This window comes from Hyperolius riggenbachi, chromosome 3 (assembly GCF_040937935.1).
Source record: "Hyperolius riggenbachi isolate aHypRig1 chromosome 3, aHypRig1.pri, whole genome shotgun sequence".
Taxonomy (NCBI): Eukaryota; Metazoa; Chordata; class Amphibia; order Anura; family Hyperoliidae; genus Hyperolius; species Hyperolius riggenbachi.
Window position 1 is genome coordinate 98,348,523 of NC_090648.1, and position 19,163 is coordinate 98,367,685.

General features: G+C 48.1%; 1 protein-coding gene across 1 annotated transcript in view; it reads left to right on the forward strand.

Annotated features, from left to right (window-relative positions):
* The window catches only part of LOC137561066 (tumor necrosis factor receptor superfamily member 23-like), a 64,743-nt gene that overhangs the window by 35,807 nt on the left and 9,773 nt on the right, over window positions 1-19,163 (forward strand). The window contains exons 5-6 of the mRNA XM_068272298.1: window positions 17,733-17,815; window positions 19,009-19,107. Of these exons, the coding sequence (XP_068128399.1) occupies window positions 17,733-17,815; window positions 19,009-19,107 (182 nt within the window). The remainder of the gene's footprint in view (window positions 1-17,732; window positions 17,816-19,008; window positions 19,108-19,163) is intronic.

Consider the following 19,163-nt stretch of genomic DNA (forward strand, 5'->3'; position numbering starts at 1 on the left):
ACGGCAACCCATGTGTTGGCCAAACTCCAGGAGCAGGAGAGGATTTGGCTGACCCCCAGAGGCCTCAGAGTCGGAGAGGTGGTGGCCGACAATGGGGCCAATCTGGTTGCCGCAATAGACAGGGGAAACCTGACCCACATCCCCTGTCTTGCCCACGTGCTGAACCTGGTGGTGCAGAAGTTCTTGCGCACCTACCAGGGGATGGGCGAACTGCTGGAAACGGCAAGGAACGTTGTGCGTCACTTCCGGCGCTCGGGTGCAGCCTGTGCGAGCCTGGAAGACGTGCAAAAGGAGCTGGATCTGCCACGCCATCGGCTGATCCTTGACGTTCCGACTCGCTGGAACTCCACCCTGGCGATGTTGGAGCGTCTGGTTGAACAGAAGCACGCTGTCAACCAGTACCTTGCCCTGGCCACTGTTTCCGCCGCTCAGAGAAGGGACAAGACCAGCAACATCCCGTCCATCGTCCCCGATGATGACTGGAGGCACATGCAGCAGGTGTGCTTAGTGCTGGCTCCCTTTCTGCAGGCCACTAACATGGTGAGCAGGGACCATGCTATGGTCTGCGAGTGGGTGCCCCTGGTTTGTCTGCTGAACAGGGCCCTCGATGCTTTGCTGGAACAGGGAGCGGCAGCCTTGGACCAGCAGGAGCGGCAAGCAGCTGCACAGTCCACCTCTGAGGGAGAGGAGGAGGAGGACTTGGTGGAGGTCCCTGACCTTGCAGCTGATGAGGGGGAGCAGCACAGTGCAGCTGAGTTGGTGCGGGGGTGGAGAGAGGATGAGGCTGACGAGGCAGAGGAGGAGGATGAGGACAGCAGCACTGCCGTCGATGTGCCAGCAGACGTGGCCCGCCTCTTCCCAATGGCAGCGGACATGCTGACGTGCCTGCGCAGGGACCCCAGGGTGATCCAGATGAAGCAGAGGGAGGACATCTGGATCAGCATGATGTTGGACCCACGCCTCAAGGGGAAGTTGAGCCAGTTCCTGCCGCCTGCAGGAGGAGACCCAGCGCAACAAATAAGGAGCTTGCAACAGGCCCTTGTTGAGCGCTTGGAGGAAGCCTTCCCCCAGCCTTCCACCCCCACTGTCCAGCAGCCAGCACAGAGGCAGCAGCAGGTGCCTGCATCCAGCAGCAAGCGCCCCACAGACCTGCTGTCTCTCAGCCACGAGCTCTACAGGACTGTAGAGGCTCCGGCAGCAGTGACTAGAGAGGAGGTGCATGATGCAGCAGCATCCTCCTCCGGTCACAGCCAGCGCCTGACCCGCATGGTGGCTGACTACATGGGGTTCTACAGCGGGCTTGACAGCGATGCCCCTGTTGATCCCATGGAGTATTGGGTCAAGCGCCTGGAGATCTGGAGCGAGCTGGCGCAGTACGCCCTGGAAGTGCTGTCCTGCCCCCCTTCCAGCGTGCTGTCCGAGCGCTGCTTCAGTGCAGCTGGTGGTGTGGTCACCGAGAAACGCTCACGTCTGTCTCACAAGTCTGTGGACAGACTGACGTTTCTCAAGATGAACCAGGCGTGGGTGGAAGGCGAGTTCCTGGCCCCTGTTGTCGGCGAGAGGGGGACATGAACTGGCTAAGAACCATCGTTAATGTGCCTTACCACCCTTTACCACCTCCTGGCTCCTGCTCACTAAGCCAGCCTGGTTCACTTTGACTATTACGTCGCCTGCAGCCACACATTTTACACCTACAGTGGGCTGCTGTGTACTGCCCTTCTGCTGTCTGTCTGTGTTTCCCACTGCCAGGGTACACAGATTTACCTTCTGCTGCCACTCTGCCACCAGCTATTACGTCAAACAATAGCTATATATCTGTGTAATTTGTTTTACAAACAAAACCAAAAAACCATTAAAAAAAAAAAAGGTTTAATTTTTCTGAGGTGCCCAGGTTGAAAACTGTGTTGTCCCAGTTGTGTATTGGACACGATGTGGGCTGCACGACCGCTGTCTGGGACCTCCTGTTGTGTTTATTTACGGCCTGGTATCACCGCTAGGTACCAGGGCTATTATGTCACGCTGCCTGCCTGCTGCCACACTCACACTACTCCTCCATTCCTCCTGCTGCTGCTGTCTGTCTGTGTTTCCCACTGCCAGGGTACACAGAATTAGCTTCTGCTGCCACTCTGCCACCAGCTATTACGTCAAACAATAGCTGCTCACATAATTACTCCTCCATTCCTCCTGCTGCTGCTGTCTGTCTGTGTTTCCCAATGCCAGGGTACACAGATTTACCTTCTGCTGCCACTCTGCCACCAGCTATTACGTCAAAAAATAGCTATATCTGTGTAATTGGTTGTAAAACCAAAACTACAAAACCATTACAAAAAAAAAGGTTTAATTTTTCTGAGGTGCCCGGGTTGAAAACTGTGTTGTCCCAGTTGTGTATTGGACACGATGTGGGCTGCACGACCGCTGTCTGGGACCTCCTGTTGTGTTTATTTACGGCCTGGTATCACCGCTAGGTACCAGGGCTATTATGTCACGCTGCCTGCCTGCTGCCACACTCACACTACTCCTCCATTCCTCCTGCTGCTGCTGTCTGTCTGTGTTTCCCACTGCCAGGGTACACAGACTTACCTTCTGCTGCCACACTGCCACCAGCTATTACGTCAAACAATAGCTGCTCACATTACTCCTCCATTCCTCCTGCTGCTGCTGCTGTCGGTCTGTGTTTCCCACTGCCAGGGTACACAGAATTACATTCTGCTGCCACTCTGCCACCAGCTATTACGTCAAACAATAGCTATATATCTGTGTAATTTGTTTTACAAACAAAACCAAAAAACCATAAAAAAAAGGTTTAATTTTTCTGAGGTGCCCGGGTTGAAAACTGTGTTGTCCCAGTTGTGTATTGGACACAATGTGGGCTGCATGACCGCTGTCTGGGACCTCCTGTTGTGTTTATTTACGGCCTGGTATCACCGCTAGGTACCAGGGCTATTATGTCACGCTGCCTGCCTGCTGCCACACTCACACTACTCCTCCATTCCTCCTGCTGCTGCTGCTGTCTGTCTGTGTTTCCCAACGCCAGGGTACACAGATTTACCTTCTGCTGCCACTCTGCCACCAGCTATTACGTCAAAAAATAGCTATATCTGTGTAATTGGTTGTAAAACCAAAACTACAAAACCATTACAAAAAAAAAAGGTTTAATTTTTCTGAGGTGCCCGGGTTGAAAACTGTGTTGTCCCAGTTGTGTATTGGACACGATGGGCTTGATTCACAAAGCGGTGCTAACTGTTAGCACGCCTGTGAAAACCCCCTTAGCACGTCTAAACAAGCTTTTCGCGCATAAAACTTTACGCGCGCAAAACTTTATGCGCATAAAACTCAACATGACTAAAACAGAAATTGTGATTTTTCCACCATTGCTATCTACACCCCCACCAATTGCAACCATAACGGTAGACAACACCCCAATAACCTCAACCACTAAGGCCCGCTGCTTGGGGGTTATACTGGACTCAGAGCTCTCCTTTAAACCTCATATTGCCTCATTAACCACCACCTGCTATTTCCAGCTCAAAAATATATTCCGTATCCGTCCCTTCCTCACACAAGAGGCCACCAAAATGCTTGTTCATGCCTTAATCATCTCCCGCCTAGACTACTGCAACACCCTGCTCTGTGGCCTACCAAAAAACAGGCTAGCTCCTCTCCAATCCCTTCTAAATTCAGCGGCCCGCCTCATTTACCTTTCCACACGCTCTTCCGATGCAGCCCCACTGTGCCACTCTCTCCACTGGTTACCCATTACCCAGAGGATCCAGTTCAAACTCCTGACTCTAACATACAAAGCCCTCCACGAGTTGTCTCCTCCATACATCTCCTCACTAATCTCAAGATATTGTCCCTCCCGCAACCTTCGCTCCTCCCAAGAAATTCTCCTGGCCTCTAAGTTGATCACCTCCTCTCATGCTCGCATCCAGGACTTTACACGAGCATCAGCCCTTATCTGGAACTCTCTTCCACAGCCTGTACGTCATGCTCCAAACCTGGACATCTTCAAACGCACTCTTAAAACACACCTTTTCAGACAAGCTTATAACATTCTATAGCCCTTATTTACTTGTCTGTCACAATGTAATGAGAGGCAAAGAATCACTGCCTCATCCATCCTCCACCCCCTTACCTATTGTGTCCCCCACTACCCATTAGATTGTAAGCTCGCAAGGGCAGGGTCATCCTCCTAATGTTTACTGTTCTTGTAACAATATTTGTGACGCTTGGAACTCTGCTGTACATTTGTTAGTTGTATCTATGTTCCCCTTGTCGTCTTATTGTGCTTTGTAAAGCGCTGCGGAATATGTTGGCGCTATATAAATAAAAAATAATAATAATAATAATAATAATAATAATAAAACTTTACGCGCGTACTGCACAGAGCGCAGGGCGCACCGCGCGAAGTGCCCATTAAAGCCTATGGGACTTAGCGTGCGTAAAACTTTGCGCGCGTAAAACTTTATGCGCGCAAAGTTAGCGCGCGATCTGATTGAGAAATCCGGTGCTAACCTACTTAGCACCCTGGTTAGCGTGTCTAAAGACTTTAGACGTGCTAAGTAGGTTAGCACCGCTTTGTGAATCAAGCCCGATGTGGGCTGCACGACCGCTGTCTGGGACCTCCTGTTGTGTTTATTTACGGCCTGGTATCACCGCTAGGTACCAGGGCTATTATGTCACGCTGCCTACCTGCTGCCACACTCACACTACTCCTCCATTCCTCCTGCTGATGCTGCTGTCTGTCTGTGTTTCCCACTGCCAGGGTACACAGAATTAGCTTCTGCTGCCACTCTGCCACCAGCTATTACGTCAAACAATAGCTGCTCACATAATTACTCCTCCATTCCTCCTGCTGCTGCTGTCTGTCTGTGTTTCCCAACGCCAGGGTACACAGATTTACCTTCTGCTGCCACTCTGCCACCAGCTATTACGTCAAAAAATAGCTATATCTGTGTAATTGGTTGTAAAACCAAAACTACAAAACCATTACAAAAAAAAAGATTTAATTTTTCTGAGGTGCCCGGGTTGAAAACTGTGTTGTCCCAGTTGTGTATTGGACACAATGTGGGCTGCACGACCGCTGTCTGGGACCTCCTGTTGTGTTTATTTACGGCCTGGTATCACCGCTAGGTACCAGGGCTATTATGTCACGCTGCCTACCTGCTGCCACACTCACACTACTCCTCCATTCCTCCTGCTGATGCTGCTGTCTGTCTGTGTTTCCCACTGCCAGGGTACACAGAATTACCTTCTGCTGCCAGTCTGCCACCAGCTATTACGTCAAACAATAGCTGCTCACATTACTCCTCCATTCCTCCTGCTGCTGCTGCTGTCGGTCTGTGTTTCCCACTGCCAGGGTACACAGAATTACATTCTGCTGCCACTCTGCCACCAGCTATTACGTCAAACAATAGCTATATATCTGTGTAATTTGTTTTACAAACAAAACCAAAAATCCATAAAAAAAAAGGTTTAATTTTTCTGAGGTGCCCGGGTTGAAAACTGTGTTGTCCCAGTTGTGTATTGGACACGATGTGGGCTGCACGACCGCTGTCTGGGACCTCCTGCCTGCTGTGTTTATTTACAGCCCTGGTATCACCGCTAGGTACCAGGGCTATTATGTCACGCTGCCTGCCTCATTGACTGCCTGCTGCCAAACACTCATCTTCCTCCTCCTGCTGCTGAATTTACCTCCTGCTGTCTGTGTGTTTCCACTGCCAGGGAGCACATACAATGGCGCTTCCAACATGCGTGCGCCACCAGCTATTTGTTACACTCAAAAATAGCTGCATTTCTTTAAAAAAAAAAATTGAAAAGAGAAATAAGTGAAGAAGAAGACGATATAGAAGAAGATGAAGAAGATGAAGAAGAAGAAGATGAAGAAGAAGAAGAAGGAGAAGAAGAAGAAGATGAAGAAGAAGAAGATGAAGAAGATTAAGAAGATGAAGAAGAAGATGAAGAAGATGAAGAAGATGAAGAAGATGAAGAAGAAGATGAAGAAGATGAAGAAGAAGATGAAGAAGAAGAAGATGAAGAAGAATAAGATGAAGAAGGAGAAGAAGAAGAAGATGAAGAAGATGAAGAAGATGAAGAAGATGAAGAAGATGAAGAAGAAGAAGATGAAGAAGATGAAGAAGAAGATGAAGAAGATGAAGAAGAAGAAGATGAAGAAGAAGAAGATGAAGAAGATGAAGAAAAAGAAGATGAAGAAGAAGAAGATGATGATGAAGAAGATGAAGAAGATGAAGAAGAAGAAGAAGACAATATAAAAGAAGAAGAAGAAGATATAGAAGAAGATATAGAAGAAGAAGATATAGAAGAAGAAGAAGAAGATATAGAAGATAAAGAAGAAGAAGAAGAAGTATATACAGTACTGAACAAAATTCTGGACACAACTTCTCTTTTCACCTTTTTTTTTTAAAGGAACATCCCCACATAATCACTTGCTGTTGTTACTTGGAAAAAAAGATGTTTCTTGCATCATTCACCCTCAAAACAAGTGTAGGAAGCTATTTAAGGCCAATTCGAATAGTCAGCTCGAATAATGAGCTCGAATACCGACTCGAATAGTGAGCTCGAAGTCCGAGGTCGAATCGAATAGTAAAATTTATTCGACTCGAATATTCGACTGACCTCGAATAATTTACTATTCGAATTCGACCAAACTCGAATTTTGAAAAGGGGTATTTGAGCACCACTAGTGAGCAGTGTGCAGAGAAAAGCTGCATGCTGTAAGACTTTTCCCATATGCCGATATGCATTAGATGTGAATAAGCTCTTTACTAATCTCACCATCCCCCGTGATAACTCTGGCTCCAGAGTCATGGCAACGCTCGACGCCGAAAAGGCGTTTGACTCGGTTGAGTGGCCGTACCTCTGGGAGGTCCTCCAATTGTATGGGATCGGGGACAAATTTATTGCATGGGTTAAACTAATGTACCATTCCCCAGTTGCCAGAATTAAAACTAATGATGAGGTCTCAGATCCTTTTCCCCTTCGCAGAGGTACCCGCCAGGGCTGTCCTCTTTCTCCCCTCCTGTTTGCTCTGGCGATTGAGCCAGCAGCTATACAAATTAGGTCCTCTGCAGATGTTACAGGACTTCGGGTAGGGGGATTGGTCGAGAAGGTGGCGCTCTACGCCGATGATATGGTCCTTTTCTTGGGTGATCCAGGGTCATCCTTGAATGCAGCTCTCCATATCCTTAACTCTTTTGGTACGTTCTCAGGTATCCGCATAAACTGGGACAAGTCCCTATTATACCCAATTGACAAAAGTATCGCCCCTTCGGCTTCCCATTCCCAACTAAGATGGGTCCACAGTTTTAAATATCTGGGTATCGTGGTGGACAACTCCCTAGACAACTTTATTACCCTGAATCTGCAACCAGTCATTGATCACTACTCCCTAAAGGCCCAGATTTGGAGGGCTCTTCCGCTTTCAGTGGTGGGACGGGTGAATCTTTTTAAGATGCTGTTCCTCCCTAGATTCACATATGTTCTCAGGCAGTCTCCTATCTGGATCCCACAGTCGGTGTTCAAAAAAATTGACTCTATTACCTCTAGTTTTATCAGGGGCGACTCCTCCCCGCGCCTCTCGCTTACTGCCCTGCAGCTTCCTCTGGACGGGGGGGGGGGGGACTGGCTTTCCCCGATCTACGCAAATATTTTTTGGCCTCTATGCTTGTGTCCATACGATGGTGGTTCTCCCAGGATGCGCGGAATACAGCAGTGGTACTGGAAGCCGCTATTGCTGGTTCACTTGAGTCGCTGTTGAACCTCCCTTTTAGGGGGATTAACAGGTACTCCTATGAGGACCACCATTAAGGCCTGGGAGACTAGCAGAGCTGGCACGGGGAAACTAAATACTCTTTCCCCTTACACTCCATTATGGGGAAACCCCAAACTCCCACACTTCGTATCCATACCGGATCCCCAGATATGGGCCTCCAGGGGTATCAAACAGGTAGCCCAGCTTGCCCCCTCCGGCACACTGCTCTCATTCTCCCAACTGAAAAATAAATTTAGGCTACCAAATAGTATGCTGTTCCGTTATCTTCAGGTCCGCCATGCTTGGCAGTGTCAATTCCCTGGCCACTGGACCTGGGAATCAGATCATATAGAAGCACCGCTTATAAAACAACAGCTTGAGAGACCTCTCTCTGAAATCTATTCTAGACTGATTCCTCAAACCATCCCTAGACTAGATAAGGCCAGGCTGAAGTGGGAGGGGGATGTGGGTCCCCTATCAGATAATGAATGGGGAGATGTCCTGTCAAGTATGGAAGGGGTTACAATCTCAGCTACAGATAAGTTTATGCATCTTAAACTAATATACAGAACGTACCGCACACCGATACAGCTGAGGGTGGTTTTCCCGGACAGATCAGATATTTGCCCTAAATGTCAGAGGGAGGTGGGAACCTTTTTCCATATGATTTGGTCCTGTGATATCCTTCAAGTCTTTTGGAATACGATAGCGAAAACACTTACCAAGGTTATGGGGGAGAGAATTGTACTGGACCCCAAAGTCCTCCTGCTGGGTTTATATGATGACGACACTCTTTCCAATCACCAAAGCACCCTGGTTAAAATCTTGTGCCTGTATGCCCGCAGGGAACTATTCTCTAAATGGATGTCAGATCAGCCCCCCTCTAAAAGCTCCTGGATATCAAGAATAAATAAAGTTATGGCATGGTACAAACTAACGTATTTAAACAGGAAATGTCCACAGAAATTCGAAAGAATCTGGCTGCAGTGGTCTGAGTATATTACATCACAGCCACCTCCTTCTGGTTCATAATTTTGTACCTCTACCTACAAATGTAGAGGCTTCTCACCGCCTGTCTACCTATGTTTATGAGTCTGCTGGGTCTATGCTTCCTTTTTAATCTGTTGTGAGCTAGGGCTACGCCTTTCCATGAACTTAGAGTAGCCGCTCAGCCTGCCTCGGTCTCTATATGGGAGGGGGTGGCTCTCCACGTTACCCTGTTTTTGAGCCTTGAAGACACGATGCACCTGGGGGGGGGGGGGGGGGGAGGGGGGAGGGGAAGTTTGGGCGGGTTGCCTGGGGATGTTTGTATGTTTTGTAACTATGTGCTAAAAATTCAATAAAAATTTGACTTTTAAAAGATGTGAATAACCCTATTGATATATATGGTCTGTCAGTTCATATGCAAATGCAAATTGCACGCGGGAAAGCACACAGGAATTGCTTAAGTATGCATACATCATTTCTCGACAACCTTGCCCCCTGGCTCCCACACATCCTCTCCTCTGACCTCCCCACCATCATCCTCGGGGATTTCAATATTCCCATCAATGAACCAAAGAACTCTGTTGTGACCCGGCTACTCACCATAGCCGACTCACATGGCCTAGTACAACACACCAACGCCCCCACTCACACTGCACGTCACACTCTCGACCTTATATTCACTAAATCCACCACCATTGCAGACCTCGACATCGCACCATTTCCACCCTCAGACTATTACCTTCTCACCTTCAACCTCCTCACAGAAGGCACCTCCAAACTACCCGCCCACCCACCTGGTCGATGGCAGCGAGACCTACGCAAGCTCAACCCTGGCGTCCTTGCTGACTCCCTCCATGGCCTCTCCTCCACTCTCCCCACCCTAACCTGTCCTAATCTTGCTGCAGCTCAGTATCACCAAACTCTCTCTTCAGCCCTAGAGAAAGCTGCTCCACCAATATTCCGCCGCAACCGACCCCCTAACCCCCAGCCCTGGCGCACTACCCATACTCGCAACCTCCAGAGGGAAACACGTGCCACTGAACGAAAATGGAGGAAAACTCGACTAAACCAGGATTTCTTACAGTACAAGACTAACCTGCTGCAGTTCCACACTGCCCTTGCTCATGCAAAGCAGGAATACTTTACCAAGCTCATCGGAGCACAAGCTTCCAATCCCTGGCGTCTTTTTGGCACCTTCAACTCCCTGCTTAAACCCACCCCCACCTTCTGTTTCTTCCCTCTCTACCACAGATTTAGCCACCCACTTCACCAACAAAATAGTCTCCATCCGTCAGGAAATATTCAATCTTCACCTCCTACCCGCTCACAACCTACTCCTCCTCCACCCTATCCTCCCCTCACCTCCTTCACTCCTACTACCACTGAGAAAGTCAACCGCCTACTGCAGACTTCCCATACCACTACCTCCCCCCTTGACCCTATCCCTTCTGATCTACTTCAGCCTCACTTCACGGATCTGGCCCCAGTCCTCACTATCCTGTTTAACCTCTCCCTATCCACAGGCACCTTCCCCTCAGACTTCAAGCAGGCCACAGAACTGCCCCTGCTCAAGAAACCCTCCCTCGACCCCTCGCTACCCTCCAACTACCGCCCGATCTCCCTCCTCCCCTTCGCCTCAAAACTCCTTGAGCGTCTGGTTCACAAATGCCTGACCCAGTACCTCAATGCCAACTCACTACTAGACCCACTGCAATCTGGATTTTGGCCTGCCCACTCAACCGAAACGGCTCTCACCAAAGTGGTCAATGACCTTGCCTTAGCTAAAGCTGAAGGTAAATACTCCATTCTCCTCCTACTTGACCTTTCAGCAGCTTTTGATACAGTAGATCATCCCCTACTCCTCCAGTCCCTCTAATCCATGGGCATTCACTATCTCGCCCTGACCTGGATTTCATCCTACCTCTCCAACCGCTCCTTCACAACCTCCTTCAATGAGTCCTCGTCCACCCCCAACCACCTCTCAGTGGGAGTCCCCCAAGGCTCGGTCCTTGGCTCCCTACTGTTCTCCCTATACACATCCTCCATTGGCAAGGTTATCTCCTCCATGGGTTTTAACTATCATCTGTATGCAGATGACACCCAAATCTATATCCACACCCCTGACATATCCACCACTACCATGGACAAGGTCTCCTCCTGCCTATCTGCCATCTCCTCCTGGATGTCCACTAGGTTCCTGAAACTAAATCTTGACAAAACGGAATTTATATTCTTCCCACCCGGGTCATCCCTGGACCTCCCAGATGTGCAGGTCACTGTTAACCACACTACCATTTGCCCTACCTCTCAAGCCGGCTGTCTGGGTGTCACCCTGGACTCCGCACTCTCCTTCACTCCCCACATCCAAAACCTCACAAAGTCCTGCAACTTCCACCTTCGTAACATCTGTAAGATTAGCCCTTTCCTGACCTCTGCCACCACCTAACTCCTCATCCATGCCCTCATAATTTCCCGCCTCGACTACTGCAATGCCCTTCTGTCTGGTCTCCCTATGACCCGAATAGCCCCACTGCAGTCCATCATGAATGCGGCAGCCAGAATTATCCACTCCCATCGCTCCACTAGGGCGGCTCCCCTCTGTGAATCCCTCCACTTGCTTCCTATTCAGTCCAGAATCAGATTCAAGATATTGTGTCTGACCTACAAATCCGTCCACAAAACCTGTCCAACCTACATTTCTGATCTTACTCAGAGATACACACCAAGCCGCTCACTCTGCTCCTCCAATGAACTTCGCCTGACCGTCCCCCCGCATCACCCAGTCCCATACATGCCTCCAAGACTTCTCAAGAGCCGCTCCAACACTATGGAACTCCCTACCTCCACCCATTAGGGCAGCCCCCTCCTTCAACACCTTCAAGAAGGCCCTCAAAACTAACCTTTTCACTCTGGCCTACTACCCCTCACAATTGCTCTAAACCCACAGCTGAACTTTGGTCCCCTACCTCTCGTGTCCCTACCTCTCCCTCTAGATTGTAAGCCTTTGGGCAGGGTCCTCCTCCTTTTGTGTCCTACCTGATCATGCACCTCCATTACTGTGCACCCATGCTATGCATTTGAGTGAACCTAACTTGCCTAATCTTCATGTTCCCCTCCAGTGACTGACTAAGCATTACCTTATACTCATACTGTGCTGTGTGATCTGGTTTTCTTATATTCCTGTATTGTCATATTGCTGTTTTTCACCCCTAAATATTGTCTGTAACCTAAATTAATGTCCAGCGCTGCGTAATATGTTGGCGCTTTATAAATACAACAAATAATAATTAAAAAAAGAGTTCAGGTTGCATTTTGATACAGTGCTGTCTTTGACCAGAAGAGGGAGTAGTTTCTCTATCAAGATAATAAGAGAACAAGAGTAGAAGACTAGAAGTGAGAAGAATATAAAAGATGTGAAGAAAGTAGTATAAAAAAATGGAAAGAAACAGATGAAAATTTGGGGAAAATACATGTTTTACTTAGCCACTTCACTCCACAGGCTGTTTTACCCTTCCTGCCAACAACAATTATCACCTGTCAGCGCTCCTCTCATTTATTTGGCCATAACATTATCAGTGCTTATCACACATAAATGATCTACAGTATGGCCTGGTGCACACCAAAAACCGCTAGCAGATCCGCAAAATGCTAGCAGATTTTGAAACGCTTTTTCTTCTTTTTCTGTAGCGTTTCAGCTAGCATTTTGCGGTTTTGTGAAGCGTTTTTGGTGTAGTAGATTTCATGTATTGTTACAGTAAAGCTGTTACTGAACAGCTACTGTAACAAAAAACGCCTGGCAAACCACTCTGAAGTGCTGTTTTTCAGAGCGGTTTGCGTTTTTCCTATACTTAACATTGAGGCAGAAACGCATCCGCAATCCAAAATCTGCAGCAGCCCGGGAGTATGCGTTTCTGCAAAACGCCTCCCGCTCTGGTGTGCACCAGCCCATTGAAATACATTACCCAAGCGTATCCGCACCCTCAAGCGGATCGCAAACCGCAGCAGAACCGCTCTGGTGTGCACTAGGCCTTTATCTTGTTTTTTTCACCACAAATTAGGCTTTTTGGGGGTGATATTTGTCTTCAGTAATTTCTTGATTTTCTATGCATTTTAACCACTTGAGGACCGCGGGCTTTACCCCCCTTAAAGGGACACTTAAGTAAAAAAAAAAAATGTGTTTTACTCACCTAGGGCTTCCAATGGCACCCTGCAGCTGTCCGGTGCCCTCGCCGTCTCCCTCCGATCCTCCTGGCCCCGCCGGCAGCCACTTCCTGTTTCGGTGACAGGAGCTGACAGGCATTTGTTTTGTAGACTACTCCTCACGGTTTAGGGCCCCTAAAATGCCAGGGCAGTATAGGAACCCCACAAATGACCCCATTCTAGAAAGAAGACACCCAAAGGTATTCCGTTAGGAGTATGGCGAGTTCATAGAAGATTTTATTTTTTGTCACAAGTTAGCGGAAATTGATTTTAATTGTTTTTTTTCACAAAGTGTCATTTTCCGCTAACTTGTGACAAAAAATAAAATCTTCTATGAACTCACCATACTCCTAACGGAATACCTTGGGGTGTCTTCTTTCTAAAATGGGGTCATTAGTGGGGTTCCTATACTGCCCTGGCATTTTAGGGGCCCTAAACCGTGAGGAGTAGTCTTGAAACAAAAATGACCTGTGAAATCCTAAAGGTACTCATTGGACTTTGGGCCCCTTAGCGCAGTTAGGGTGCAAAAAATTGCCACACATGTGGTATCGCCGTACTCAGGAGAAGTAGTATAATGTGTTTTGGGGTGCATTTTTACACATACCCATGCTGAGTGGGAGAAATATCTCTGAAAATGGACAATTGTGTGTAAAAAAAAAATCAAACAATTGTCATTTACAGAGATATTTCTCCCACCCAGCATGGGTATGTGTAAAAATACACCCCAAAACACATTATACTACTTCTCCTGAGTACGGCGATACCACATGTGAGACTTTTTTGCAGCCTAGGTGCACTAAGGGGCCCAACGTCCTATTCACAGGTCATTTTGAGGCATTTGTTTTCTAGACTACTCCTCACGGTTTAGGGCCCCTAAAATGCCAGGGCAGTATAGGAACCCCACAAGTGACCCCATTTTAGAAAGAAGACACCCCAAGGTATTCCGTTAGGTGTATGGCGAGTTCATAGAAGATTTTATTTTTTGTCACAAGTTAGTGAAAAATGACACTTTGGGGAAAAAAAACAATAAAAATCAATTTCCGCTAACTTTTGACAAAAAATAAAATCAATGAACTCGTCATACACCTAACAGAATACATTGGGGTGTCTTTTTTCTAAAATGGGGTCACTTGTGGGGTTCCTATACCGCCCTGGCATTTTACGGGCCCAAAACCGTGCGTAGTCTGGAAACCAAATGTCTCAAAATGACAGGTGGTCTATGAGGGGGCGAATTTTGTGGAACCGTTCATAAGCAGGGTGGCCTTTTAGATGACAGCTTGTATTGGGCCTGATCTGATGGATAGGAGTGCTAGGGGGTGACAGGAGGTGATTGATGGGTGTCTCAGGGGGTGGTTAGAGGGGAAAATAGATGCAATCAATGCACTGGGGAGGTGATCGGAAGGGGGTCTGAGGGGGATCTGAGGGTTTGGCCGAGTGATCAGGAGCCCACACGGGGCAAATTAGGGCCTGATCTGATGGGTAGGTGTGCTAGGGGGTGACAGGAGGTGATTGATGGGTGTCTCAAGGTGTGATTAGAGGGGGGTATAGATGCAAGCAATGCACTGGCAAGGTGATCAGGGCTGGGGTCTGAGAGCGTTCTGAGGGTGTAGGCGGGTGATTGAGTGCCCTAGGGGCAGATAGGGGTCTAATCTGATGGGTAGCAGTGACAGGGGGTGATTGATGGGTAATTAGTGGGTGTTTAGGGTAGAGAACAGATGTAAACAATGCATTTGGGAGGTGATCTGACGTCGGATCTGCGGGCGATCTATTGGTGTGAGTGGGTGATCAGATTGCCCGCAAGGGGCAGGTTAGGGGCTGATTGATGGGTGGCAGTGACAGGGGGTGATTGATGGGTGGCAGTGACAGGGGGTGATTGATGGGTGATTGACAGGTGATTGACAGGTGATCAGTGGGTTATTACAGGGAAGAACAGATGTAAATAATGCACTGGCGAATTGATAAAGGGGGGTCTGAGGGCAATCTGAGCGTGTAGGCGGGTGATTGGGTGCCCGCAAGGGGCAGATTAGGGTCTGATCTGATGGGTAACAGTGACAGGTGGTGATAGGGGGTGATTGATGGGTAATTAGTGGTTGTTTAGGGTAGAGAACAGATGTAAACACTGCACTTGGGAGGTGATCTGAGGTCGGATCTGCAGGCGATCTATTGGTGTGGGTGGGTGATCAGATTGCCCGCAAGGGGCAGGTTAGGGGCTGATTGATGGGTGGCAGTGACAGGGGGTGATTGATGGGTGATTGACAGGTGATTGATAGGTGATTGACAGGTGATCAGGGGATAGATGCATACAGTACACAGGGGGGGGGGGGGATCTGGGGAGAATCTAATAGTGTTTACAGATAGTGACAGGGAGTGATTGATGGGTGATTAGGTGGGTGATTGGGTGCAAACAGGGGTCTGGGGGGTGGGCAGGGGGGGGGGGGGTCTGAGGGGTGCTGTGGGCGATCAGGGGGCAGGGGGGGGGGAAATCAGTGTGCTTGGGTGCAGACTAGGGTGGCTGCAGCCTGCCCTGGTGGTCCCTCGGACACTGGGACCACCAGGGCAGGAGGCAGCCTATATAATACACTTTGTATACATTACAAAGTGTATTATACACTTTGTATGCGGCGATCCAGGTTGCTAGTAACCCGCCGGCGCTTCTGAACGGCCGGCGGGTTACAGCGTGAGGGGGGCGGAGCCAGGCGTCGGTGGCTGATCGCGTCAGGAATGACGCGATCGCTCCGCCCCTGCCGGTACAAGGACCGCCACCTCTGTGCATGCGTCCTTGCGGGATCCACTTGCCGACCGCTGCTGTGCAGTGGGCGGTCGGCAATTGGTTAAAGGGTACAACATGGAAACAAAGAATGAAACACACTAGGCCCAGTGCACACCAAAAATCTCTAGCAGATCTGCAAAACGCTAGAGGTTTTTGAAGCAGATTTCTGAGCGATTCTAGGCATGTTTTATTTTGGAGCGTTTTTGTGTAGCAGATTACAAATATTGTTACAGCTTCTGTAACAAAAATGCCTGGAAAACAGCTCTGATCTAGTGTTTTTCAGAGCGGTTTTCCACTTTCCTATACTTTAACATTGAGGCAGAAACTCCTCAGAAATCTAAAAAATGCTGCAGCCCCCGAGTTTGCGTTTGTGGAAAAAAACGCACCTCTCTGGTGTGTACCATCCCATTCACTTTCATTAGCCAAGCAGTTTTCCTCCTGCAAACGTTTTAAAAAACGCTCCAGAACCGCTCTGGTGTGCACCAGCCCTTACTCCAATTCCATCCCCTATAGTTTTAAAATAAACAATGCTACTATAGATAAAACCCACCCGTTTTATTTGTCCATTTGTCCCAGCTATCACAACATGTACAATATGTTCCTAGTACAATGTATGGCGGCAATATATTATTTGTAAGCCGTTATTTGCTAAAATAACAGTAATATACCATCATGCATATAAAAAGCTAAGTTCCTAAGGTAGCTATTTATGTATTTTTTTTTTTTAATTCTGTACCTTTTTTTAAACCAGTGTTTTATTATGGCACCTATGGGAGAGGGGTGGGGGTAAGGAAGGGGTTAATTTATTTTTATTTCATTTGTGTAAAGTAAAATGTAGTGTAATATCTGTATTTTTTATGAATTTTTTTTTTCTTTAACCACTTGCCGACCGCGCACTCATAACGCGCGTCGGCAAAGTGGCAGCTGCAGGACCAGCGACGCAGTATTGCGTCGCCAGCTGCAGGCTGATTAATCAGGAAGCAGCCGCTCGTGCGAGCGGCTGCTTCCTGTCAATTCACGGTGGGGGGCTCCGTGAATAGCCTGCGGGCCGCCGATGGCGGCTCGCAGGCTTAATGTAAACAAAAGCGGAAATAATCCGCTTTGTTTACATTTGTACGGCGCTGCTGCGCAGCAGCGCCGTAAGGCAGATCGGTGATCCCCGGCCAATCAGCGGCCGGGGATCGCCGCCATGTGACAGGGGACGTCCCGTCACTGGCTGCACAGGACGGATAGCGTCCTGTGCAGCCCGGAACACCAGGGGGGCCAGGTAGGAGAGGGAGGGGGAGGATTTCGCCGCGGAGGGGGGCTTTGAGGTGCCCCCCCCCCCGCAACACCCGCAGGCAGGAGCGATCAGACCCCCCCAGCACATCATCCCCCTAGTGGGGAAAAAAGGGGGGCGATCTGGTCGCTCTGCCTGCACGCTGATCTGTGCTGGGGGCTGGAGAGCCCACCCAGCACAGATCAGCAACAACAACGCTGGTCGTTAAGGGGGGGTAAAGGGTGGGTCCTCAAGTGGTTAATTAACCACAAGATGTCCCTAACATTTTATTCTGTGCGCTCTGAACAGAGTTCAGAGCACACAGAAAGTGTTTGATACAGAAAAGATCATTGGCTTCTTATTGAAGCCATGATACTTCCCTTACAGGTACTTTGATTGGCTCAGGGAAAACATGCTCCCGTTCACAAACCACAGATCTTCAAGTCCTGACAGGTGACCCCTTTTACCTAGTTACCTGGAAGGGGGGGGGGGGTATCTTTTTATTTACGGGGGCTTCCAGATTCCCCCATAAATTCCCCAAGACCTTACCCCACATACTCCCATCTCTCTGAACATGAAGTGGTGATAAGCCCCCCATCTATAACATTAGACAAGGCCGCTGTGGAAAACTTGGCTTTCTACATTATGCATCATGTGGGCTGGTATTACTCAGGGGGTGGTGATAAAAACTTTTGAAATCTGCACACAAAGTTGATGTCTGACATTACTCCTCCAATGTTTTTCAGCTGTCCTGAGGGTCAAGTACTGAAGCAGCCTTGTAATTCTACTGAGGATATACAGTGTGTTCCCGAACGTGATGTTGGATGGTGTAAGATTTACATGCTTAATTCCTGTGTGCTTTCTTACATTACACTACGTGGATATTTTTTTCAAATATAACTTTTTTAAGCAGAATTAAAAAAAAATGGAATTCAGCTTATAAACTGTATATGGCCTGCATTGCTTCTAAAGCTTAAAACATGATAGATTTTTTTTTTCACCTAAAATAATGATTTGTGATTATTTTTGGGTGACAAAATAACAATTGTACATGTGTCCTCCAATGTTGAAGCCTTGCCGCCCTAAGCCAACACTATGATCTTTATCTACTTTCACCAAGTTTCTCAAACTCATAAGCTCTGACCATCTATTTTGTAGTATGAATCCTTAAAGGAAACCGAAAATGGTTTAAGTAGCAGCATTTATAGTTATCTGGGGCTTCCTCCAGCCTCATGTACTCTGTGGGTTCTATCGCTATCCTCCCAGGCAGCTCCATTCTTCTACAATCTTGCCCTGTAATATGCCCAGTTGCACTGCACAGCGCTGTACCCGCCTCCCTATCATGCTCCCATCGCCAGGAGTGTTCTGTGACATGATGGGGGCGGGTCACGTGATGGGGGCGGGCCGTGCAAAACTTTCTGTTGGTGGGGTCTGATCGCTCCCCTAGTGTTTATTTTTGGGGGGCAAATATTTATTTCCTTTATTTTTAAACAAATGTGTCTATTTTCCTCCCCCCCCCCTCCCCCCGCCAGCCGATCGGTGCGATCGGCTGTCATAGGCTTCAGCCTATGAGTGCCGATTGCTCTCCTGTGTCCCAGGGGGACAGCCGTGTCACACGGGTATCCTCAGTACAACGTTGTAGTAGATCGCAGCGCTGTACAGTAATAAAAGACGCCGCAGGGAGACTGAAAGAGGAGCTCCGTCATTTGAGCTGGGATGCGCCTTGTTCCCACTATTCCCCATAACATATATAGCAATTTTGGTGATGTATGACATGTAGGGGGGCTTTGCTATTAACCGCTAAAGTCAGCACAAAATTACGCAAATTATTATGTAAATTACGCAAAATTGCGAAATTACGATACCTAATTATGTTTACAAATGAAATTACAATTGTGAATTTTGATGCAAAATTACATTTATACGAATTTGTGCTCATAACTACAGCCTTGAGCAAGAACTGTTGATAGAGTATTATTTTCCAGCCATCAGGTAATGGAGTTGCCTTGTGTTATTTTACAGACGTGAAGTCTACCTTCTTCATCATCACATTTGCTGTTACTCTCCTCATCCTCATACTGGCAGCCATACTCATTTATTCATATAAAATGAAAAGAAAAGGTAAGATGATGGATGGATACCCATATGATGCTGAGCTGACTTTAGGCCAATCTATA